General features: G+C 38.5%; 1 protein-coding gene across 7 annotated transcripts in view; it reads right to left on the minus strand.

Moving 5' to 3' along the window:
* The window catches only part of shank3a (SH3 and multiple ankyrin repeat domains 3a), a 288,699-nt gene that overhangs the window by 15,921 nt on the left and 244,946 nt on the right, over positions 1-27,832 (minus strand). For all 7 annotated transcript variants that reach the window (XM_046863928.1, XM_046863925.1, XM_046863926.1 and 4 more), the window contains 4 exons: positions 18,404-18,479; positions 6,068-6,150; positions 2,685-2,809; positions 2,397-2,532 (listed from right to left, as the gene is read on the minus strand). In XM_046863928.1, coding sequence (XP_046719884.1) covers positions 2,397-2,532; positions 2,685-2,809; positions 6,068-6,150; positions 18,404-18,479 — 420 coding nt within the window. The remainder of the gene's footprint in view (positions 1-2,396; positions 2,533-2,684; positions 2,810-6,067; positions 6,151-18,403; positions 18,480-27,832) is intronic.

Genomic DNA, 27,832 nt, shown 5'->3' on the forward strand with positions numbered 1-27,832 from the left:
ACAGTATACATATGTACGTGGCAGCAGGTGCATGGACGAATGGCGGTTTGTGAGTCGGGGCGGAGGCGGGTGAAACGCGGGGTAAAAAGCACACCTGTAACTGATGAGACTAATCAGTGCATTCTGTTTCACTATTCGGCGACGACGATAAAAAATGGAGGAACAAGAGCTAAAATTGTGTTTTGTAATACCAAAAAGACAGAAAAGAATGTGCTATAACACCAAAACAACTGAACTCTGTCAGCCGCTGGCGAGAGTAAGGCATTTCACAAGGAGGGAGATTTATGTATCGTGCCACATACGCTGCTATGTTTGCCTTCTATGCAAAACTCCCAAGTTAATTACAATAGTTAAAAAATTACATTTTCCAGTACTCCAATCAACATTGGCATAGGCAAATATGGATGCCTTATGCAAATGTATGTTTATTATTAGTAAAACCAAACTCAACATAGAGCATAAAGACATAATATTCTTGTAAATGTTTTAAAGTGGTGTTTTAAATTTTGTACATCATCAAGACACCAGATGGAACTTTTGCTATGTTTCCACACGGACGGTTTTAATTGCCGGATGTGGCCGGATTTTGATGAAGATTCGGTTTCTGTGGAGTTTATTTTATTTTTTATATATGATTGAGGAAAGGACGTCATGAATAAATGTGTGTTCTGTTGAAGGTTTTATTTATTTATTTATTTATTTATTTATTTATTTATTTATTTATATTTTTAATATAAATTTGTCAAACAGAAATGCTTCCTGCATTAAAATTAGTGCTGTTAAAATGAATTTTCACTATTAACTCGTTCATTTTGACAGCCCTATTATACAGTGCTTCCGGAAAGTCTTCGCTTTACTATAATAAATAAATAAATAAAAAAATTTATTATTTTCCTCAAAATTCAAAGTTTGTTTGAAATCAAATTTATAAAAAAATCACATATACATAAGTCTTCACAGCCTTTGTTCAATACTTTGTTGACGCACCTTTGGCATCAATTAGAGCCTCAAGTCTTTTTGAGTTTCATGCTACAAGCTGGGCACACCTATTTATGTGCAGTTTCTCCCATTCTCCTTTGCAGAACCTTTTAAGCTCCATCAGGTTGGATGGGAAGAGTCGGTGCACAGCCATTTTCATATCTCTCCAAAGATGTTCAATTAGGTTCAAGTCTGGGCTCTGGCTGGGCCACTCAAAGACAATCAAAGAGTCGTCTAATAGCCACTCCTTTGTTATCTTGACTGTGTGCTTATGGTCATTGTCCTGTTGGAATATGAACTGTCGCCCCAGTCTGAGGTCCAGAGCGCTCTGGAGCAGGTTTTAATCAAGGATGTCTCTGTACAAGCTGCATTAATCTTTCCCCTGATCCTGACTGGTCTCCCAGTTCTGCCTCTGAAAAATATCTCCACAGAATGATGCTGCCACCAACATTTTTTACTGCAGGGATGGTATTGGCCAGGTGCCTGGTTTCCTTCACACATGATGCTTGGCATTCAGGCCAAAGAGTTCAATCTTTGATTTACATGGTCTTAGAGTCTTTAAGGTGCCTTTTGGCAAACTCCAGGTGGACTGTCATGTGCCTATTACTGAGGAATGGCTTCTGTCTGGTCACTTTACCATATAGGCCTAATTGGTGGAGTTCTGCAGAGATCGATGTTCTTCTGGAAGGTTCTTCTCTTTCCAGAGAAATGCTGGAGCTCTTTTAGAGTGACAATAGGGTTCTTGGTCACCTCCCTGACTAAGGCACTTCTCCCCCGATCGCTCAGTTTGGCAGGGCGGCCTGCTCTTGGAAGGGACCTGGTGGTTCCAAACTTTTTCAGTTTACGGATTATAGAGGCCATTGTGCTGATTGGGACCTTCAATGCTGAAGAAACTCTGCTGTGCCTTTCCCTAGCTCAACAAAATCCTTGTGCAGCTCATGGCAAAGACTGTAAATACTTGTGTACCTGTGATCTTTTTTGTTTATAATTTTTTAATAAATTTGCAAAGATTTTAAATAAACAATTTTCATGTTGTCATTATGGGGTATTGTTTGTAGAATTCTGAGGAAAAGAATAAAGATATTTATATAATATAAAGATATTATTATTATTATATTAATATAATATAAAGATATTATATTAAAGATAACATTGTAAGTAATGTATAGTGTGCTGCTGCATACATCGACCCTCATGCACATGAAGACGCTCACTAGATTATCTGGGTGCTATCAGGGAAACAAAGACATCTAGCAGTACACTTGAGTCAGGACTGCCTGATAGTCAGTAAACAATAGTAATTTGGGTGTTACAAACTGTTGTAAGAGGTCTCCATATGGGTGCATGTACTCACATTACCACACGTCCTAAACAGTCTTATTCAGTGCATTAACATGTACAGCAGCCGTGAGTCTCACCTTTTTTTCTGACCACGTCCTCAGTTTCTGGTTTGCGTGTCACTGACACCACTTTCATCAGCAGATTGCTCCCACCTTGTCTGATAAGGGACACCACCTGCTTATGGCCCACCTTCACTACGTTCACACCGTTCACCTGCAACACCCAGATAAATGTGCTCAACGTCTTCTCTATTTTCTTCTCCAGGGAATTCTCCATTTTCTGTCAGCTGTCATGGCTCATTGATCAAGTGTCTTCTCATGCTTGATGTGTTTATAAGAAAAGAAGTTTTATAATCAAACCCTTACCTCAATGAGGAAGTCACCTGTCCTTAGCCCTGCCCTCCAGGCCACGCCCTCCACATCAACAGACTCCAGGTATTGCAGTGCAGGGAAAGCAGGTGTGGGGGTAAACTCTTCAATAGGTGTCTCCGCTACAAACATACACATATAGAAGGTATTAAATGCTAGTTCAGTTGCTGCACTCTTAACATATCTATTGTATACACACATTACACTTGTGTTGCTATAGCAATGATCCTGATGTTTGGGGCATTGTTGAGGCTTGGTACAGCCAGTGTATGTTAAGTATAATTAGGATGGGACAGTCTGAGGAAACAGTTAGCTGACAGAAAAAAGGAGAGAGGGAGAGCATGGAAAACATGACACCATGTGTGTAACAGATGGCTTTGGGAACTCATACCACCTACCCATGATGATGCCACTGCAAAGACGGGGCACACACCTCTACACTCACATACACTCTCAGCCCCTGTTGGTTGTTTTATTCTAAGAGGTATGACTACTACAGTGCCTCACAGGGCACACTGCAGGAGATCTTCAGGACATCTGGTGTGTCCTTCTTTCACATTTATACATGTTTGTAAAGCAAAGTCATCATCAAACTCCTCTTCAAATGGCTTCTTGACTAAGTCTGATCTATAAACCTTTTATAGCAAGCCAATGTGACTTTCCAGTGTAGCACTGTCTAATCTACCCTTTTTCTCCACTACTTTAAGAACCTTTGTATGAATCAATGCATAAAATCATGCAGATACAGAATTAAAGCATCAGTTGATGCTCATATCAAACACAGGAATGGGCTGGTTTGAATCTTTCCTGGTAATATCTGTTAATAACAGGAATTATTTACAAACCGTACTCGAATTTCATTATAAATTTGTACTTAAAAAAAAAAATATCTCATGCACGTACTTACACACGAATACATAAACTTTCAACTGACCAAACAATTCTCTGCTCTGCCCATTGTTTAACTAATTTGCAAATAAAAATGGCTCAACTTAGAGTCTGAAATTAATGTTTTATTAAAAGTGAAGACAATAGCAAAAACAAACCTGTATCTAAAAACCTCAATGTAAAGATTGTCAGATGTAGTACAATTACAACACTTTCTCCTCTGCATATGTGCAACCAGCTGGTTGCACAATCTTAGTGAAAATATTTTTCAATTAATTCAGTAGTAATATATAATCATAAATTCCAAAATCAGAGGATCCTAAACAGTACATTATCTCCTCAATACTTGACTTGTCAAGTCCCCAGAAAGGCCTTAGGCAGCCATTATTTACTATTAATTAAATAAAATGTCTTGTTAATTTTTTTTTTTTTTTTTTTGTCAACAACAAATTCAGTGCAGAAGGCTGACCTAGATATTTGTAATTTACATATTTAAATTTTTAAACCAATATGTATTTAAATTATTTAAAGACTTTACATAACTTATAATTTTGTTGTTATGGAGATAAACAAAGCATTTTACATACTACATAAATATTTATTTTTCCAGAATTGTATGCTCTAATTTTTACAGCACACTTCCACGACCACCAGGAAAAATCCGCACAACAGCTATTTCACACACATTTCAAATCAAATTCTTAATTTATATATTAGTAGGTGGATGTGTACACATAATCATGTAAATGTTTTCTATATGAGGCCACAGGTGTTTCAACATAAAGTGGTAAGTGAGTATATACTGTAATACACATGAACCAAGGTGGTACACCTTCATACACCTAACCTGAAGATGTTTATTTGCCGAAAACCTTCACAGAAAGCTGTTTATCAGAGATTAAAAAGAATTTTGTAAAATGCTAATGGTCAGAATAAATTCAGTGTTGTTTCATATGTTAAAAATGTTATTCTGCTTTTCCTCATAGCTAAAAAAAAGTCACCCTTATCTCCTGTGCTCCTGTGCAGTGCCGTCTTGTGAGAGGAACGGCAGTTATTTTTCACAATTCCTCCTGTGGGAATCAGGTCTCATGGGTCTTAGAGACTTTCTATGAAATCCCACCATGTAAAAGTGTAAAGAAATCTGTCGCTGTTCTATGAAAACTCACAACTTCCTATAATTAAATACATTTGATTCTATTTCTATGTTACCAGCAGAATCTTGAAAATCATACACTGTAGTAATGTACATTTAGATCGGACAGTGACAGGTTTCATTATTTCAGAGCGTCAAAACAAAAACGAATTAACGTCTTGTTATACGGGAGCTTGCATGAACGCAAACTGACGACGCCACAGCCATGTGTCACCAGAAGTATAGAGAGTGAAATTTGCTGTGCTCTTTGAATGGGAAGGATGGTACACTCTCTCTGCCCTGACAATCAGATTGGTACTAGCCAATCACAAGCTACAATGAGCTGATGAATCAACACATTCGCACCCCACATCGTCACATATCGACGCTGTGGATGTTGCGTCCGACGGCGTCCACATCCGACGCCGAGGGTACCCTTCGCCGCTTTTCAACGTGCGGGACGGAAACCTTCGCGTTGCTTTTCGACGCAGATGGACGGGACCCCATTTGCGGGTTACGGTTAGGGTTTGGGTTAGGGTTCGAGTTAGGGTCAGGGTTAGGGTTTGGGTTAGGGTTAGGGTTAGGGTTACGGTCATCTTCAGAATTTTATGAAATTTTAAAATTAGTCCTATACACTTATTATGATAGATAATAAATTATTAAGTGTATAGGACAGCGATCTGCATTGAAAAGCGAAGCACAGGGGCTCCCATCCATCTCGTCGGCGGCGAAGGGTTTCCGTCCTGTCGTCGAAAATCTCGCGAAGAGGGTACCCTCGGCGTCGGATGTGGACGCCGGCGGACGCAACATCCACAGCGTCGATATGTGACGATGTGGGGTGAGAATGCCCTGGATGAATAGGAAATTGGAAGAAAGTCGCATATTGGCAAACGCTGTGTCAGCAAAAACTAAAACTAGGTATGGATACAGTATTAAGGGATATTTCTCTGTTATATTCTTTAAAAAACTGTGAAAAAAAATGCACCTGCATACATACAAAGACACAAACAGCCAATGCATCAGCAAGACTGAAACTGAAAATCATTGCTTGTTCAATTGAATGTCTTGGTTAGGTCACCCTGAGTGGGACACTAATCCATCATAAAGCATCATGCGTTTGTGAGGAACAATCATGAGAAGGACATTCATACAGACATCTACACTACTTTACACTACACTACACTACTACTCTGCCATCGTACTATTAGAAACTAAAAAAGAAATTCAAACATCAACATGTCCCTCTAAAACATGTACTAGAAATACATTTTCATTTTCACATTCATTTTATGACAGTGTTATTCAGCCCAGCAAAAACCTGAGGACTGGTTTAATGAGTGTAGATTTTGGTCACGCTTACCTTTTGCTCCCCGTAGGACAAAGCCAAAACCTTCGTTCTCTTTCTTCTGCAGCATGGCATCTTTCTCCTCAATTATGTAATCACTGGCAAGGAAAGAGGATGGCATTTAGATCATAACTGAACACCATTACTGCACAGCACAACCCCAGGTACTGTCCAAAATCTAAGAAGAACAAACACCCCCCCTCCACTCTTCTGCTGATGAGCAAATCAGGATAAAAGCTATTTTAGAGAGAAAGACGATACGATGAAAAAATCGTTCGTACTTTTTAGACCCACTGCACTACTTCACAGCAGGCTCCATAACCACATTAAGAGATTGGACAAAATGATAATATCATCCTTTCTATACTATTAAAAACAAGAGATGAAATATTAGAGCAGTCTGTCCTGTCAGATCCTTCATTCCATTGCATGCAAGTTGCCTTACTGTACTGGTGTACATGTATATCTTCTTCTTCTTTCGGCTGCTCCCATTAGGGGTCGCCACAGCGGATCATCCGTCTCCATACCACCCTGTCCTCTACATCTGCCTCTTTACACCAACTACCTGCATGTCTTCCCTCACCACATCCATGAACCTCCTTCTTGGCCTTCCTCTTTTCCTCCTACCTGGTGGCTCCATCCTCAGCATTCTTCTACCAATATAATTCATGTCCCTCCTCTGCACATGTCCAAACCATCTCAATCTCGCCTCCCTCACCTTGTCACCAAAACATCCTACATGCTGTCCCTCTAATAAACTCATTTCTAATCTTATCCATCCTCGTCACTCCCAACGAAAACCTCAACATCTTCAGCTCTGCTACCTCCAGCTCCACCTCCTGTCTTTTACTCAATGCCACTGTCTCTAAACCATACAACATCGCAGGTCTCACCACAGTCCTATAAACTTTCCCTTTCAATTTTGCAGATACCCTACTATCACAAATCACTCCTGTCACTCTTCTCCACCCACTCCACCCTGCCTGCACTCTTTTCTTCACTTCTCTAACACACTCTCCATTACTTTGCACTGTTGACCCCAGGTACCTGAATTCCTCCACCTTCTGAAGCTCTTCTCCTGCAACCGCACCACTCCACTGCCCTCCCTCTCATTCACACACATGTATTCTGTCTTACTCCTACTGAGTTTCATTCCCCTTCTCTCCAGCGCATATCTCCACCTCTCCAGGCTCTTCTCAACCTGCTCCCTACTCTCACAACAAATCACAATATCATCCGCAAACATCATAGTCCAGGAGACTCCTGTCTGACCTCGTCCGTCAACCTGTCCATCACCACTGCAAACAGGAAAGGGCTCAGGGCCGATCCTTGATGCAGTCCAACCTTCACTCTAAACCAGTCTGTCGTACCTACTGCACACTTCACTGCCGTCACACTGTCCTCATACATGTCCTGCACCACCCTCACATACTTCTCTGACACACCTGACTTCCTCATACAATACCACAACTCCTCTCTTGGCACCCTGTCGTACGCTTTCTCTAAATCCACAAATACACAATGCAATTCCTTCTGTCCTTCTCTATACTTCTCCATCAACATTCTCAAAGCAAATAAGGCATCTGTGGTGCTCTTCCTCGGCATGAAACCATACTGTTGCTCACAGATGGTCACCTCTTCTCTCAGCCTGGCTTCCACTACTCTTTCCCATAACTTCATGGTGTGACTGATCAACTTAATACCCCTGTAGTTACTGCAGGTCTGCACATCTCCTTTATGCTTAAAGATCGGTACCAGCACACTCTTCTCCATTCCTCAGGCATCTTCTCACCTTCCAAAATCCTGTTAAACAATCTGGTCAAAAACTCCACTGCCATCTCTCCTAAACATCTCCACGCTTCTACCGGTATGTCATCTGGTCCAACCGACTTTCCACTCTTCATCCTCTTAATCGCTGCTCTCACTTCCTCCTTACTAATCCTATCTACATCCTGCTTCACCAACTCCACATCATCCAACCTTCTCTCTCTCTGATTTTCCTCATTCATCAGCTGCTCAAAATACTCCCTCCACCTTCTCAACACACTCTCCTCACTAGTCAACACATTTCCCTCTCCATCCTTTACTGCTCTAACTTGCAGTACATCCTTTCCAGCTCGGTCCCTCTGCCTGGCCAATCGGTACAAATCCTTTTCTCCTTCCTTAGTGTCCAACCTCTCATACAGCTCCTCATATGCCTTTTCCTTGGCATTCGCCACATCCTCTTAACCTGCTGCCGCATCTCCTTGTACTCCTGCCTACTTTTCTCATCACTCTGTCTATCCCACTTCTGTTTTGCCAACCTCTTTCTCCTTATGCTCTCCTGCACTTCCTCATTCCACCACCACGTCTCCTTGTCTTCCTTTCTATTTCCAGATGTCACACCAAGTACTTTTCTAGCTGCCTCCCTCATCACTCCTGCAGTAGTTGCCCAATCATCCAACACCTCCTTAACACCACTGAGCCTCTCTCTGACCTCTTCCCTGAACCTCACACTACACTCTTCCTCCTTCAGTTTCCACCATCTTATTCTTCTTTCAGTCCTCACTCTCCTCCTCTTCTTCTTCGCCTCCAAAACCATCCTACAGACCACCATCCTATGCTGTCTAGCTACACTGTCCCCTGCCAACACCTTACAGTCGCCAATCTCCTTCAGGTTGCATCTCCTGCATAGCACATAGTCCACCTGTGTGCACCTTCCTCCACTCTTATCGTCACCCTATGATCCTCCTTCTTCTTAAAATAAGTGTTCACCACTGCCATTTCCATCCTTTTAGCAAAATCTACCACCATCTGCCCTTCCACATTCCTCTCCTTAAAACCATACCTACCCATCACCTCCTCATCACCTCTGTTCCCTTCACCTACATGCCCATTAAAGTCCGCCCCAATCACCAACCGTTCTTTCCTAGGTACACCATCTACCACTTCATCTAATTCACTCCAGAATCTTTCCTTCTCCTCCATCTCACAGCCAACTTGTGGAGCATAGGCACTGATGACATTTATCATCATCCTTCAACTTCCACCTTCACGATCATCACCCTATCAGAAACTCTCTTCACCTCCACTACACTCTTACTGTACTCTTCCTTCAGAATCACCCCTACACCATTTCTCTTTCCATCCACACCATGATAAAACAGTTTAAACCACCTCCAATGTTCCTGGCCTTACTCCCTTTCCACTTGGTCTCCTGAACACACAGCATATCTACCTTTCTCCTCTCCATCATATCAGCTACTCTCTCCCTTTACCCATCATAGTACCAACATTTAAAGTACCAACCCTAACCTCCACTCTCCTACACTGCTCCTTTCCTGCCGCCTCTGTAGACGCCTTCCTCCTCTCCTTTTCCTCCTTCGGCCAACAGTAGCCCAATTTCCACCGGTACCCTGTCGGCTAACGATACCTGTGGCGGTCGTTGTTAACCCGGGCCTCGACCGATCCGGTATGAAATTCTCATTTGTGATCCGCATATTTGATTTGGCACATGTTTTACGCTGGATGCCCTTCCTAACGCAACCCTCCCCATTTACCCGGGCTTGGGACCAGCACTAAGAATGCACTGGCTTGTGCCTCCCTAATGGCTGGGTTTGGTGTACATGTATATATACCTCAGTATACAGTATAGTACAGTATATATATATATTATTAGTACAGTGTATATATCAATCAGGCATAACATTATGACCCCCTGCCTAATACTGTGTTGGTGCCCCTTTTGCTGCTAAAACAATTCTGACCTGTGGAGGATTAATGGCATAAACTTCAACAATTTGAGCTATACAGATTTTATTTGCTGTTACAACATCATGTGTATAGTTTGAGACTCTACCATGATACTGGTGTTTACACCATTCAGGCATAACATGACCAATATTGTGTAAGTTCCCCTTTTGCTGCCAAAACAGTTCTGATCTGTTGAGCATTAAAGCATTAACTTTTTTAGCAGTTTGAGCTAAAGGAGCTCGTCTCTTGGATCGGACCATACGGACCAGCCTTCGCTCCCATGTGCATCAATGAGCCTCGGCTGCCCATTACCTTGTCACCACTTTTAATAGATACTGACCACTGCAGACCAGGAACATCCCACAAGATTTGCAGTTTTAGCGGTGCTCTGACCCACTCGTCTAGACATCACAATTTGTCAAACTCGCTCAAATCCTTACACTCGCCCATTTTTTTTTGCTTCTAACACGTCAACTTTGAGGACAAAATGTTCAGTTGCTGCCTAAAAATTCCACCCACTAACAGGTGCCATGATGAAGAGATCATCAGTTTTATTTACTCATCGTTCATAATGTTATAATGTCATAATGACACACACACACGCACACGCACACACACACTATTTCATGTAGTTACATACATTGCCTTGTACATCTCTTTGGTTAAATCAACACAGATACAGTATATATATGGACCAGCCAAACACCAACTATCTTGTCATGTATTTCGATCATTATAGGGACATTTGGTCGGGATAAAAGCCTGCAGACATACTCACAGAGCCCAGACCTTTATACTCCATCAGCAGCCATCTGTTTGGTTGTACAAAGATGACTAGAGTTGGATACATTAGTGTACACAGCCAAGGCAGGTCTGTTTTTAGATCACTCACTCAGATGAGCGTAGACTCATGGAACAAACATGACCAACATCTCGCATCACACAAATAATCATGTAATGTACCATGTTTTCCTGGATTAAAGACTGTATGAGCAAATGGTGATGTTCAAACAGAAACTCTACTTTAGTATCATACAGATTTTATTGCACTAATTATAATCATGATATGGTGGCTAATGCTAAAGGTCCTGTTTGCTCAGAAACAAATTGTTAAGAAAAAGCATGCAGCCTGTAGTGACAGACCATAAGAAAATAGTGATTTTTACATATTACCACCTCCTGTATACTGCCTTAATCCACATCATATATCATATTACCCTGTTTTAATGACAGCTTGTCCCTGGTGGTCTAGTGGTTAGGATGCGCCGCTCTCAACGCTGCGGCCCGGGTTCGATTCCTGGTCAGGGAACCAACCCCAGCCACTTTCAGTGCCGGTCCCAAGCCCGGATAAATGGGGAGGGTTGCATTAGGAAGGGCATCCAGTGTAAAAACATTTGCCAAATCAAACATGCGGATGATCCGCTGTGGCGACCCCTAATGGGAGAAGCCGAAAGAAAGTTTTTAATGACAGCTTACATGCACTAGTTCTTTTCTGAAAAATTTACTTTTCTTGCTGTTAATTGGAAGCATTTCTGACAAAACCTTAACACTGTGTCTTCAAGTCGTGGCACAGAGCGACTGCTGAATAAGGTGCACTGATCACAACTTGACTACTATCTTTGTTATGGATAATTATAATAACTCTCTCCCTCTGCCTCTCTCTCTCCCTCTCTCTCTGAGGTGTTCATCACTGATGCATAAGAAATGACAAGAACATAATTGGGCAGTGAAGAATCAATTAGATCAATTACAGTTGATTCCATTGCATTAGTGCCCCGGGGTAACACGAGTGAGGCTGATGCATTGCAGGAGTCCAGATTATACTTACATACTGAAATGAGCTACAGTTTACGTTCACATCGCAGAGGCATTTTATAGCGAAATCCTCGCCAGAAAGCATTGATTAGAGGCAGTGTGTATTTCATTTAATATTACTGAATGTCAATAGGGTTCAATTGATTCTGACTTATTTTTTAACGTGATCCTGGAAAGTGTAGTTCCATACAACAATACTTTAGGGAAAAAAAAACATAATTTGGCTACGGATGACTTGTTAGCGTAGAGATATTATCACAATGCTGTTTTTCATTTTACACGTATTATTAGCTGGAATATATTTTGGGTAATGTTTAACACAGGGGACTGGGAGGAATCTAAGACCCACTTTAACAATAATACAATAGTCATGGTACATAAACACAATCTTAAATACTGAGAATGTCATAGCATTTCTGACGTGTAACAGAACACTGAAACCAGGTAACAACAACAGCAAGTGTGCTGTTTAAATGACAAAAATGTGCCTAAGAGAAGGAAAATAATAAATTTACTCTAGGCTTCTTAAATAGATAAGGATTAATTTAAAACGTGGTTTAAAATAGTTTTATTAGTTTTTATATTTGCTTATATTAATGAAAATATACATTGTACTTGAAATTTATTTCTGAGTGAATTCCAGGACCCTGTGGTGTACAAATAGGCATTGCATGGGTTCAGGAGTCCAGGGACAGACAATATTTCTTCATTTATTACATGTTATGCCTGTCATCAAATTGGAAATTGGGGCAATCTGTCTATCTTTCTAATGTTTCAATTCTCAGTATATCATTCTGAGGTCTCAGGCCTTTAACACCCCTTACAGTAAGAGTTCCCTGGACATTGGTCACATTGGCACAGTCCATTACCCATGAAGGATGATGGATCACGGTTATATACTGTATTTCTCCTTAGTTACAGAAAGCCCACAGAGGAAAAAGCTAAACAGGTGCCTTGACTTATTACATTTATCTTGATATTCATGGCATATCAGTGTTTTTTTATTTTTATTGTTGTAATTTCTTTTCTAAAAGTATGCTGCTTTTGTCCATTCGTCCACAAATCAAAGTTTCAAATTAAAATTTTCTCATGCTCATTACCAAAACAGAACAGAGCATTGGCATGAATGTGACATTACTTCATACAGAAAAGAGCTCATGCTGTGCATTACCAATATCAAGGTAAGTGTTTTAAATTAATCTACTACTGCAAACATCAAATGTATACAAGCAAATATCCAGACCATCCATTTTGGTATTGATTTTTAAAATTGTCACTATTTTGCTGTGCAAACAACAACAAAAAAAAAATCACACAGTAATCCCCTACATACATCTGCAATTTACTATATACTAGTAACTAATAAACTCTTTAATTTAGGGCTGCAACAACTAATCGATAACATTGATGATAATTGATGATGAAATGCATTGTCAACGAATGCCATTATCAATCAGTTGGGCTGCTCAAGTTACAGTTTAGGGTGACAGTAAGATACACAGCCACTTGCAAAATAGCGAAAAGTACAGGGTTAACTGGAGCAGGAAAAAACATGCATCATAGTTAAACAAGTCATAAGAGCATTTTATATTAAACGCCACAAAGAAGAATGTAACCTGCAAGTTATGCAAAGCAGTGCTTGTGTGGGCTAGAAGTACCACAGTGATGCTTGAGAACATGGGGGAAAAAAAAAACCTTGGTGTCATGGATGAAGGCAAAACATCAGTACGTTAAGAAAAAACTGTATAATTATCATCATGTAAAAATGGTATAGTTTAATGAAGTGTTTTTCGGTTAATGTTTATGTATTTGTACACCAATTTATTTTTTTATCATTTTTTTAAAATCAAGCCTGTTTGCTCGCTGCGTTTCTCTGTTCCATTCTCTTTTTATAGCATGTGTCTACTACAACAGTAATTAATCTGTTTTCAAATGTGATTTACTGTGGCTTTACTATGTCCAAATGCTTGTTCTCAATGTTTGTATATTGAATTTAAGCATCTTCTTCTTCTTTCGGCTGCTTCCATTAGGGGTCGCGACAGCGGATCATCCGTCTCCACTACTTTGTCCTCTACATCTGGCTCTTTCAAACCAACTACCTGCATGTCTTTCCTCACCAAATCCATAAACCTCCTGCTTGGCCTTCTCGTACAGACTTTCATTCCCCTTCTCTCCAGTGCATACCTTCACCTCTCCAGGCTCTTCTCAACCTGCTCCCTACTCTCACCACAAATCACAATATCATCCGCAAACATCATAGTCCACGGAGACTCCTGTCTGACCTCGTCCGTCAACCTGTCCATCACCACTGCAAACAGGAAAGAGCTCAGAGCCGATCCTTGATGCAGTCCAACCTTCACCTTGAACCAGTCTGTCGTTCCTACTTCACACTTCACTGCTGTCACACTGTTCTTATACATGTCCTGCACTACCTTCACATACTTCTCTGCTACACCTGACTTTCTCATAAAATACCACAACTCCTCTCTCTGCACCCTGTCATATGCTTCCTCTAAACCCCCCCAAAATAATTTGAATTTATGCATATATTATTTAAATATTGTACAACATTAAGTTAAGTATATATTTTAGATGCTTATATTTTCACAATTGATCAAAATGTCTGTGTATTTCTTTAACTAAAATTGTCAAAACAATGTTGTATTATATTTTATAAAGATTTTTAAGCATGGTTGCCAACTTGCCATCTGCAATTATCATTAAAAAGAGTACAAATGTTGATTTACACAAATTGCTTACTCAAATACTGCTTTTTTTTTTTTTATTTACAGAAAGAAACAACCCAGCATGAGTCAGTTTGTTCAAAGAAGAAAACCCGCATGAACACAATTTTTGAAAATGTCAAAATTAAAGATGGTTCAACTAAATACGTGTCTTTTGTATTATTTAAAGTACACTTTTGCAAATTTCCTATCGATTAATCGGAATTGATCGGGGGTGTGTGTGTTTGGACTGGGGTTTGCATGAACACATCAACAATGATCAAACTATTATAAATGGACATTCGGCGCCACCCAGATGAGGACGGGTTCACTTTTGAGTCTGGTTCCTCTCAAGGCTTCTTCCGCATACCATCTCAGGGAGTTTTTCTCTGCCACAGTCACCATTACTCGCTCATTAGGGATAAACTTACAATTATAACAAACAAACTTATAGACACTAAACTTATAAATTCTTTTGTACAACTTTATCTCTGTAAAGCTGCTCTAAAACAATGTCCATTGTTAAAAGCACTCTACAATTAAAAATTCATTTAATTTAAATCAAAACTACAAAACCAGTGTACATGCAAACAAAAGTAGTCTCCATTCTGTTACCAAACACATACATTCTAAATACTGCATAAAGAATTACTCAGTACAGTATACTGTACATTAGTATGTATAATTACCCAACACTCAAACCTCACTTATTATAATGCATGTCTATGGGTAGCTGTTAAAGCCATCAAGTAAGGAATAAAACACTTAGGGTTGTGCTCGGAAATGAATGAATATAAATCCACACCGAAGTGATGTAATGCCACCTAATGAAAGTGAATTATTTCCACATCTCGAGGTGCTTTATAGCACAGCAATTTGTACAAGATTGCAAAATTACAAATGATCGTATTTAATAAATAGCCTGCGATAGCTGTAATTATTTAACATTTGATGTTATTAAATGTCTAGAAGACACATATCTTTTTGTTATCGCTTACATTATAGCAGCTGTAAACCATAGAGTTACAACCTAACTAGTCTACCGTAATTTCCGGACTTTTAACATAAATAAGCCGCACCTTGTTTACACAGGCTTTACCGAAAGACAGTGTCTATTACACGGTGTAACGGGTGAAATATGTTGTGGCACCTTTAAGAGCAGAGCGGCATTTTGGGAACAGCATGTCACTGCATTCTTCCGGTATTACTGAGTGTGTGTGTGTGTGTGAGCCTGAGGAATATGTCCTTATTATTTTCTGATGCTCATTTCTAAGTTTCTTTGACTAACCCGTAACGCTGTTGCCAAGAAAAATAAAAAAGCAAGAGTTTTGGAAACCTGTCTGTGCTTATATGATTTCTGTTGCAACTGGAGTTAGCGAGCTCTCCCTTCACCCAGACTCAACGCGCTACAACGGCTTGTATCTAAACAGTAGCCTACCAAGAAAGTCATTGCTGGGTTCAAAACGTGGGAAAAAAGTAGCGGCTTATAGTCCGAAAAATATGGTAGTTGGATTGTAGTTAAAATAGTACTTATTGATTTGGTTGCCTGTAATTGAGGTGATGTCATAAAGGTTTTCTGTGATTGTACTGAACAGGTACTGGACTGAGGTCAGTAAGGTGAATCTCCAGTAAATCTTAAAAAAACTAATTTAAAATACATATTTTATAAGGATATATATGTTGTATGTATCTTATGGCTACAATTAGCCAAAGAGTTTTGTGGTTCTTGTTTCTAAAAGTTTGATCAATTGTGCCCACTGACGTGTATTTAATTGTGCAATAAATGGATTTAGGGTGATATTTATAGATGAAATGGAGCTGTCAGAATAAAAATGATAACAAATAAAAATTTGTAGACTGCTGTGAGAATATGTCTGACTCATCCAGTAACGGTAGCTGAAGCAAAGAGGAGCTTTTCAAAGCCGAAACTTATCAATGGGGGAGACGTTGGGTCATGGCGTGGTTCACCGAGGCGTCATTCAAGCTCGAACCGCCATTGCATGAACATACAGTTCAGCGTCAGTTCAACATCAAGCAGAACATTTTGAGAGGAAAAAATGATGGAAGAATCTCCTGACTTGAACTCACCACAACACTCCTGGCCATAATTGTGCAATTATTTTGAAGTCGTGTTTGACTCATTAATATTATTCTATTAATAGATTGTTTGCTAAGACTAACATTTTCACGTAAACTGAGTTGATTAAGCAAAAAGTCTTGTGATAAAATTATAACAGGAACATAATAGCCATAATAAATATAGTACTTTGGATACTTAAGTATTTTGAAGGCAAATTGTACAAATTTGTACTTTTACTCAAATGAAAGTTTAAATAGAGCACTTTTATTTATGGAGTCATATTTTACATAGTGAATCTTTACTTTTACTCAAGTACACGCTTCGTGTACTTCATTCACTTTTGCCTTTCTGTGCTCCAAATGCTTAGTATCTAAAAACATGTTCCTGTCTGAAGTTACAAAAAACACCTGCTTACATGTTTTTTGTTGTTCTGAGGAAGAAAGTTTTATGAAAGCTGTTTTTATAAAGTTTTAAATAGGATACTAGAACATTACCGTAAAAAGTCATCAGGGAGTTACACAGGTTTTGTTGCATAAAAATGCAAATTACAATATCATAGCAAGTATTATTGATATACAGACAAATTAAACAATTTCTCTTTTTTTTAAATAATAAAAATGACGACCTACTGTATTTCCAAAGACTTTAATATACAAAAATATTATATTTATATTATATATTTTATATTTATATTTAATATGTATATTAAAATATGTTGTTGCTTATTGCAGGCATTTTATCATTAAAAAACCCCCACAATATTTATTTCTTTCCTGAACAAAATTAGTAAATATGTCTAGAATAGCCTTCTGTTTATTATATAATAATCCTATTGTAAAAAATATTATATTATTTTTCATTTATACAAGAGCATAAATTTGCAGTGAATTTACATTTTTTTTTTTGTAAACTACAAAATTTATTTTATAAAGCTACGAAATGATTTAGACTATTACTGTACTGCAAGTATGTTTTGAGTAAACAAATCAATTTTTTGTTCTTTTCTCAGTAAAATTTTTGAGATGAAAAAATAAAAATGATTGGTGAATCTCACACATCACATATGCAGAAATAGACTAAGTTAAAAAACAAAACAAAAGAACAACTATTACTGCATTACCATTTCTGTGCTCTGTATTTGCTGTTTTAGCAGTTAATTATGCTACACTACCACTGATCCTGACCAGCCTCCATCCCAATGTACATTAAATTTGTGTTCTACCTAAGGTCAATTAATTCATGCCTAAAAGCAGCTGGAGTCACTGTGATGTGCTGAGTTGATCAATCGTTTCGGTCATGCGCTCAAAGCATGTGAATGGCAGTGAGGAGCAACGTGCACTCTTTAATCTCAGCCCGTAGGCAAGCTTGTTTGCTGTTTGTTTGCTGTTGTCGTGCTGACTGAATGAGGGAGGACAAATGGAGATGTGCAGTTTGACTGAGAGACTCAAGTCATTAATTCTCTCTCTTTCCACATCACCGCTTAAATCAATCACTTCATCCCTGTTTCATCTCCTCATCCTAGTCAAAATCTCTTCTTCCCTATCTCATTCAGGTGTTACAAAATGGTCCCTCATGGCACGCATTTTGTGTGTTAAAATGTCTTATCAGTTAATTTCATATTGTGTCATTGATGTAACACTACAAATTACGTACAGGGATTCTCTCAACAATAGCCAACATCAACAAAAAAAATTAACAATAAATAAATGCATCGGATGGAGAGAATATATGTGATGATACTACACATGACAAGAGATGGCTCTAGGGAGGGGAATCATATTGTGTAAACACCTTTTTCAGCCTCTAGATGACAGGAGAGGCCTGGACACAGACTACATAAACTCAGAGATCTAATAATACTGCTTTCTGTTAACATGCTTCGATGCATTTTACACACTGAGTGTGTGAATTATGCATACACACACACACACACACACACAAGCACGCATGCACGCACGCACGCAAGCACGCAAGCACGCAAGCACACCGCTATTAACCTACCTGTAGGAGGTAAAGTTGTCATAAGAGCCCACAGTGTAGTGTCTGAACAGCCTCTTTGTTCGATCTTCTCTTGTTTCTGCAAGACAAAACATTATCAAATCCAACTCAAACATGCTAACTCTAACATCCTAAATCTGTATATGAATGCAATCCTGTCTGCATGATTGCCAGGTTTTTAAGCATACGTGTTTGAGGGTATATGTGCGCGCGTGTGTGTGTGTGTTTGCTAGCGTGTGCATCAGTGAAAGCAGTGGCTCATTAATCCTGAAGCAGAGCGTTTGGTTAATAAGCCTGGCATCTTAAGTCTTGCTAGATTTATGTGATTAGACTTTGGGCTAGAAATCAATGCTCTGCTCCCCTGCAGAAGGACAATCTGCTCGTACACACACACACACACACACACACACACACACACACACACACACACACACAAAACATGCCCTATTTCACATACGATTTACCAAAGCAAGCATACTGAGACTTCTTCACTGTGTATTAGGTTAAATCTGAGAGCACTACAGGTACAGATCCATGCTAGCGATGACTATTTACTCAATATTATTAGCCGACTGTGATGTTTGTTTGTAAGTTATATGTGTATGTCGTGTATCTCTGGGTAAAATCAGATCAGATGGAGAATCTGAAATAATGTCACCTCAGGCGACACAGACTGTGGCGTGATCTCTGTCACTGCAGAAGTGAGAAGGTAATGGCAAGAGGAGCGGCGAGATAAATAGATAGATAAGATAGCACTGCAGGAGGGAAATTCAGAGATTTAAATAAAGTAATGCACACGTACACATATGCAAACTTTTGAACGAAACACTGAACAAAAGTAATGCAGTCATTCATCATTTTCTAAAGAAAGAGAATGACAGATTGCACAAAAAAATAAAACAGTACACTTACTGTCAGGGAACCACCAGCCACGCCTCCCTCCTACACTCAGCACACTCGCACAGCCTCGCCCTCCTACTAATCACCTTCACCTGTCTCCAATCTACTCTCCCCTTCATGAGGGCCCTATTTCCACTCGCTCACCGTCCGATCTACGGTTCACACTGGCGATCATCCCTGGATTCTTACCCTCAAGCCTCTGCCTTGTGTATTCACACGAGTAAAGCGTTTAACCATACTCTGGTTTCCGACTCTTGATCCACGCGTGACACTTTTACAATGGCATTCAATATAAAAAGATAATAGGATTTAAAATACAAAACAATCTAAAATAAGAAAGAAAGTTTGAGTATGGATGATAAAAGTATCTAATTGGTAGGGCTTTAACCCCTTAGTTGTTTAACCGTATCCGGTTTTACTGTAGAGCTGCACTGGATAAAATCTGCAGTAATTGTAAATGCAGTTAAAACACACTGCAAAAAATAACCGTTTAAATTTAATAAATAAATGCATGAATTATGAAATACAGACTAGGAAGCAGTCAAATGATCTGCCAGTGCAGTAAAATAATCACATGGCAAGATTTCATAAAATAAGAAAAAATAAATATTGAAAAAGTAGAAAATGTCTTAAAATAAGGATTAAATCACTTAAGATGTTAAAACCAGAGCTACTTAACAAGAGAATTCTCCTTTATTTAAAGATCGTCATCATCATATATTCTTCCTCAAAATGAGACAAGCTTTTAAATTAAAAACAAGAATGCTGTTAAAATCAGCATCATGCATACATGTGTCTTGTCAACAATTATTTATTCAAATGCCACACACAGTAGATCCCATGCAAAAACAACTCAAATCTTTACTCGCTACCTCTCAAAATACCTAAACTTATTGCAACATAAAACATTATTCAATGTATCTTGTCATTACTGAACACTGAATGATGTTCAGTACATGAGAAATGATGTACATGAGAAACTGAAATCAAACTACAGAACAACGTAGTAAAAAGCCACAAAATGCTTTGTATAGAGAATAAAGTTTTAAAAAAGTATCCACACTAGATAATGTTTGGAAAGAGTGTGGTGACTTAATTCTGCAAACTCGTATAATTTGTTATTAGGTTGTAAATAAATGTGTTGCTGTTAACAAGCATTTGGAATAAATAATACTAATGAACGAGTCCTAAGTGTGTTTATTAAGAATTTTTAATGGGCAACCTTAAAACCAGTTATTACAGCTAAAGTAAAGTCTTAAAATATAATGGCCTGAAATGATGTCTCTGATTTAACCTCAATTTGCATGTAAAATAAGTAACTTTAAGCTTTACTCAGTTAGAAAAAAAGGATAAACAATCTTAAAACAATCATAGTAACCTTCCGCAATCTGTTCTTGCATAGTATTTTATTATTAAAATAAGATAATACAATTTTATGGCTAGAAATAAGATTGAATAGATGAGGAGTTCTTGCAATGCAAATGTAAATATGGTACTACTGATAAATTAACTGTATCATTCCTTTAAATTTCAGGGGGAAAAAAAGTAAAGATTTTTTAATTATCATATTCAGAGACCTGTTTGAGAATATATTTAGTCATGGATAAAGTTATAAACTATGCTTACTAAAAGTAGGTTCTGCTTCAGCAACCACACTTTTAGGTACAACAATACAATATTTACTCAGAATTATATTTAAGAGCTACATGATTCTGAATTCAACTATGAATTTAAGATCTTCTACACTAACCCATGTGAATTATATCTCCCTGGAGCTGTCTCGTGCGAAGATGATGCGAAGGACTTGGTCATGCTGGAACAGGTTTCGGTCTCGTAGTTCAATTGAAGGGAAAATTTTATACTACAGCACCCAAAGACAATTGTGTGCCTCCAACTTTGTGGGAACAATTTGTGAAAAATGAGATATTGCTGGAAAAGTCAGGTGTCCTAGTATTTTTGTCGATATAGTAGCTAATATTTACATGAGCATGCACGGCATTTAATTACCAGGCATGATCTGAAATCAATAAGCTTTAACCTGTCAAACACCAGGTAGATTACCTCTAACACATACCCTCAAAGTACCTCAGCTCAAGAAACAAGGTTAAGGTCAATCAGGGTTAAAGTATATTTGTGAATCATACTGTGTTTTCTGTTGGCCTGCAGCTTTTTGGCAACTGCTGTCATAATGTATCAGGATTAAAGACTGAGATTAGGAGTTCCTGCAGCACAGCTGAGTCTCGTTCTTTCCAGATGGCAGAAGAACAATCAGAACTGGGGGCAAAATCAAATACACACACAAAGGCCTGCGTCTGAACACAACAAAGACAAAATCATAAAAACGAACATAAAGCGGCATTTCAGAGTGCCACTGGAATCTTATGTCCACAAAGCATTCATAAGCAGCCAGTGTTCCAAAATACAATACTAACAGGCATGGCAAACCTGCTCATTTACACTATATACACACCTATCTTTACCCTAAGGTTAAGGTAGTGCTAGCTTGGTGATTAAGGCATTGGGGGCGTTGGGGGATGTGATCTAAGTGATTAAAGCACTGGGCTTTGGATCCAAAGGTCTTGAGTTTAAATCCCCAAACACACCAAGCTGCACTCCTGGACCCCTGAACAGGGCCTTCAACCCCATGGCTGCTCAGGTGTATGAATGTGATAACTATAAGTCACGTTGGATAAGGGCGTCTGCCAAATACCGTACATATAGTAAACAATGATCCTATTATACCCATGTTCCCAGCAGACCACAAGTATACATAATCATCTTGGAAAATAACAGTTAAGACCTGTATTGTTATTTCCTGATGCACTGCTAATGGTTAATAATGCTGTTTTGTGTTTTTACACTGTCAAAGCTCTTAAATGGGTAACTGGTGACTAATTCCACAGAAAGTTAAGTGTCTCTAATGGTAACCTTGAGACAACAGTTTGTGGTTTAATAGGGATTTAGTGAACCCAACAGACTTATGTGCTATTTGCAGCTATAAAAACACTAATTTATCCATATCTTACAGTACCTATAGCGTTAAGTGTTTTCTATAGTAGTGGCAAATATTCCATTAGGATGCACACATATAATTATACTAGAGTATATAGTGGATCTTTGGTCGTATCTGAATAAACCTTTTAACCTATACGCTTTTAGAGATGTACTGGTCAATGCAATTGGTTGCATTTACTATCTTGTAAAAAGCATGTGTATATAGCTGTTAGTCCAAAATATAATTAGGACTAAACAATAGACCATAGAATCGAGGATGATGCCTTTGCACGCCAACAAGTGTAGTGCTTTTAATTAAGCCACAAAAACCCTTGAAATATATTTGTCAGGAAGAATACAAGAAGAAAAAAAAAAAAAAAAAAAAATTGTATATATATATATATATATATATATATATATATATATATATATATATATATATATATATATATATATAAATTTGATCTTGCTGTGACACTTTTTAGGTAAAATGTTCTTGTTATATCACACTAATAATAATCTTAGATGATCAGACAGATGGACAATCCAAAAAAGATAATGCTACCACTTGAGGCAGAGAAAATAAATTATTAATTACTGTAATGGGACACTCCTGTACTAGCTGATCAGGAGAAACAGATGCTTGAGGGGAAATTACAGTACAGCAAGTAAACATGATCTAATTACAGATATAATAACACTATTAAAATGGAACAGGATCAGATGTACAAAATCCTAGAGATGAAGATCTATAAATTAGTTCACTGCAATGTGTTGACACAATACAAACACCAACAGAAAAAAATTATAGAGAAACTAGAATTTGTTTAAGGTTTACTACAATATTAATGGTTATTGTAACCATTAATACCTTTACAGGTTCTAAGATTGGAGTTGGACATAGGAATCCTTTAGTCTACCAATGCTATAAGGTAAGGAATTTTGAAACTTATAATGACATTTCCATCTTTTTGTATCACTACCAAGACATTGAAACCTGCATATTCCTTATTTATAGCCTGAAACTTTCCAGTTTTTCCCTGAAGCATATAGGACATAGTTTCAAAATGATCATTATCATCATAATAATTTAAATAAATGCACATCTAAACCCTGTGAGCACCTGTGGCAATGTAAAAATAGGAGAAAAGCCATTAAAGTATAGATCCATTTAACTGTCATTGTCATGATATGTGCCATGATATGACAGTGGCGTACTTCAGATAAGTTAACTATAAAGTCTCATAAACCTCCCGAGAATAGTCCAATCTTATCTGCAAACCTGCAGCCACAGAGGGATTTTGTGGTTAAGATTTTATACCCCTATAAATACTATTACACAAATAAAAACAAAGCAGACTCGTATTAAATTATCTAAAGTAGGTAAAGATGCGCCAATGTTAATACAGTGTTCTTTTCTCTATAAACACCTGCTCCTGACAGTTCATTCACTAAGCAGTACTTGTCCTGCAAGCTTGTGCCTGAAGGACGATGTTCCTCTTCACTGAAGGAGAATGTTAAATGCTGACAGAACTCTTTAACCTCGCACTCGAATGTCCTTCTCCGTTACTAAACATCTTAGTGTATATTTCTGTGTTGAGTCAATTAAAGCATTGGTTACACCCAAACCCTCCGATTAACCTCATTAGCCAAAACGGATTTGTCCGGTTCTCTAAGCCCTTCATATAAAATCACATCTTGTCCAATAACACAGCTCAAGATTTGTCATCATGTGGTCATGTCCCCTAAAGAACAAGCTCAAACACACACAGAGACACACACTCACACACACAGATTGCAGTAAATGGGTCAGAGCAGCAGTGTGATGTCTGCTTTCTCTCCATGGTTGATAATGATGTTCAGGCTCAGAGCTGATACTGATGTGATTTCTGTATCACCTCTTTCCCGTCACCGTCTCTCTCCTCTATCTCTCACCCCATCCTTCATGCTTTTACTTAATCTCACAATTTTTTCATACCAGCCAGCGTGCAACCCTCTGTGGCCTCTGCTTGCCCTGCGCCGAGTCAACCCGGTTCTGTGGCGAGATTTGGGGAAGGATTAGCCGGTCAGATCAGAGCCGTGCATTCGACCGTTTCACTTGGAGTTTTCAGAGGTAATGAAAAGCGAGTTATAAATGGAGAGACCTTGGAGAGGTGATAGTGAAGACATGAGGGAAATATTCTTTTCTTTCCTAGACACTGAATGGTATGAAGTGTTGCAAAGGTGTTTTATTTCTCCACCAACGGCACAGACAATTTTTTAATAAGAAATAGACAGGTTGAATTGTATTAGCAGTAGAGTTAAGAGCTCATAGTTGGGTATTAACATCAAAATTACACACAGTATTCCGAACTTAGATTGTAAATTCATTGTGCAACAGGTAGGACATGTTGTACCAAGTGCAATTCAACAGATTTGCAGCCAAATAAGAAATTGGTGGTATGATTTTCACATGCACATCCTATTTTTAATACACAATACCAGTATATTATCAAATGTTTATTTGAAGTTAGACACAAAAAAAATCCTCCTGTCCCTAAAGCTCTAACCAAGAATATTCATCATAACAAGTACAAACTGCATGATAATATAATTATACTGAAAGTTAAGTGTTCTTTCACAGACATAAAAACTACATATTCACTTCTTCATGAGATTCCTTCTGTCATGATTTTATCTACACATAACACAAGATGTCTTATCCAGCACAAAATATGTATCATATTGAAATCTGTGCTTTTTTTTTGTGCTGCTTGAGTGTGTGGTTAGTGTGTTTGTCCAGTAGAGCCAAAGGCCAATGGTATGTTACACCATCAAACATAACATCATGGTTATGCTGGAGATACAGCAATACAATAAAACACAATCAGTCCAGAGCATTGTAGCTGCAGGGTGTGACATTGAGTTATGACCCAGCAGACAAAGTCAGACACAACACGACCTATAGAGCTGAACAGTGGCTGCCCACTTTCTCATCCTTATTTTCACCCGAAACCAACCAGACTAAACCAACCAACCAGCCACAGAAAGAAATATTTACTTTATTAAACCACTAACAAGAGCCACAGTACAGTAACAAAGAATAAATGGGGCAATAAACACACCTACTTACACATTCTACACAGTTTGTACACAATATTTGAACAATGAAACACACACATTAATCCAATTATGCAGTCATCCAAATGCACAATGCATGAAATCATGCAGATACAATCCAGAGAGTCCTCATGTTCACATCAAACATCAGAATAGAGACAACTGTGATCTCACATTTGATCTTTGATCGTGGTTGTTGGTGCCGGACAGGCTGGTCTGAGTGTTTAGAAACTGCTGAGATTTTCACACATAACAGTTTTTAGAGTTTGCACAGAAACAAATAAAAATGAGGAGCATTCAATGAGTTCTACAGGTGACAGAAAAGCATCTCTGAATGCTCAACACAATAATCACTAAAAAATAGAGGTCGACTAATAGTAGATTTTACCGATACTGATAGCCAGGTTAGATCATACTTGCCAATAACCGACTAATAAAACAATTTTTAAACTGGATACTGGATAAAAAAAAGGCAAAACCTAACAATCCATGTAAAATAATACTGAACTTGGTTACAAACATAAAAAACAAAAAACAGTACTGATCATGAAAATGTGCTAAATAAATATCAATATATTTATCAATTAGTATAATTATATAATTAATATATTTTAAATAATAAATTGTATAAAGCACTCTCCATGCAGCGCGCAGTCTCACGTGTAAATACAAACAGCACACAGTTAGTGATTTGCCTCTAGAGGCCGCTCTGGGAATGACAGCGGACCGGAAGCTACGAGATGGATTTTTGCTGATATCCGATAGTTCCAGCAATCAACTATCAGTGTCGATTAATCGTCAAAACGCAGATTCCACTCCAGTCAACCAAGAACAAGAACCTGAAGCTACAGTGGCTGCAGCATCACAAGAACTGGATTCTGCTTCCTATAAATTCAAATTCGTACCACATCAAGCTGCCACTTTTGGGCCCTTGAGTAAGGTCCTTAACCTCCATAGCTGCTCTGTTGCATGAATGGGATCAAAGTAAGTAACTCTTGATAAGAGTTTCACTTTGCAAATACTCCAATAAGTGCCAGGACACTGCAGCCCATAGCTTCCCAGAATATTTTCTTTGCTTGCATAGCTGTGTGTATTGATGAGTAATTCAGCAAACTCTGACAATCTTGAGGATATGAGATGCAATAGCAAAGCAAGATCAAAAAATAATAAAGCCAAATTCTTTCTATACACATCTGTTACATGGACAGTTCCAGATGGTGCTGTGCCTATGCCATGGTCGCTCTGGATTACAATTAAAACTGAAATACCAGTTTGTGCCAAACACAAACAAAAGCACACTTAAAATCCTTGGCCCCACTTTCAATGGTGTAAATTAAACATTGTAATGTGATCTTCATTACCTTATTTTAGTTTAAATATGACTTAGTGTGGCAGCGGTTTGTGAGTGTGTCTCTAGCGGACGTTGAGAAGAAGGCGTGCCGGCCCGCAAGGGAGCTGGGGCGAGTGGCAAGGAAAGGCGCGCTGATCCGAGAGTGGGCTCAGGCGGAAACCGAAGGAAAGGCGAACAAGAGTGAAATCTGTTGCACTTAGATTTGCCAAAAAACAGAAAGTGACTTTACTGTTATTTAAACCATATACAATGCAGGACACAGCGAAATGGAACAATGTTCTTTCAGGACAAGAGTGATACATTAAAACCAAATGAACACAAAACATCTCCATCAAGCCAGCATTTACTCTTCTCAAAGGTAAAGTACCAATGAAAAGATAATGTTTTAATGCACTATTATTAAATGCTAAATGCTAATACTAATTAGTGGGTGGGATATTATTAGGCACCAAGTGAACATTTTGTCCTTAAAGTTGATGTGTTAGAAGCAGAAAAAATGTGCAAGCGTAAGGATTTAAGTAAGTTTGACTAATGGCCAAATTGTGATTGCCAGATGACTGGGTCAGAGCATCTCCAAAACTGCAGCTCTTGTGGGATGTTCCTGGTCTGCAGAGGTCAGTATCTATTAAAAGTGGTCCATGGAATGAACAGTGGTGAACCGGTGACAGGGTCGTGGGCGGCCGAGGCTCATTGATGCACGTGGGAGTGAAGGCTGGTCTGTGTGGTCCGGGCCAACAGACGAGCTCCTGTAGCTCAAATTGCTGAAGAGGTTATTGCTGTAATGCTCGACGGGTCAGAACTGTTTTGCCAGCACTGTTTAACATAGTAGAGTATCAACCGAATACTGGTCTCTGATCAGGGCTGTGTCTTTTTGTTTGGGTTTGAGCCTGTGGATTGCAATATTTATCTGAGTCAACAACACTTATCTGGTTTATCTTGTCTGACTGATCATTAGATGTATCTACACCTTAATAATGTTTCTGTACAATCACTTTCCTCTAATTAATGATATGAAAAATGAAGACTCAAGAGACCCACCCCAGTGATTACACCCCAAAAACCTTCATATACTGAGGAGAAAGTAGAGT

Source organism: Silurus meridionalis, chromosome 13 (genome assembly GCF_014805685.1).
Source record: "Silurus meridionalis isolate SWU-2019-XX chromosome 13, ASM1480568v1, whole genome shotgun sequence".
Lineage (NCBI taxonomy): Eukaryota > Metazoa > Chordata > Actinopteri > Siluriformes > Siluridae > Silurus > Silurus meridionalis.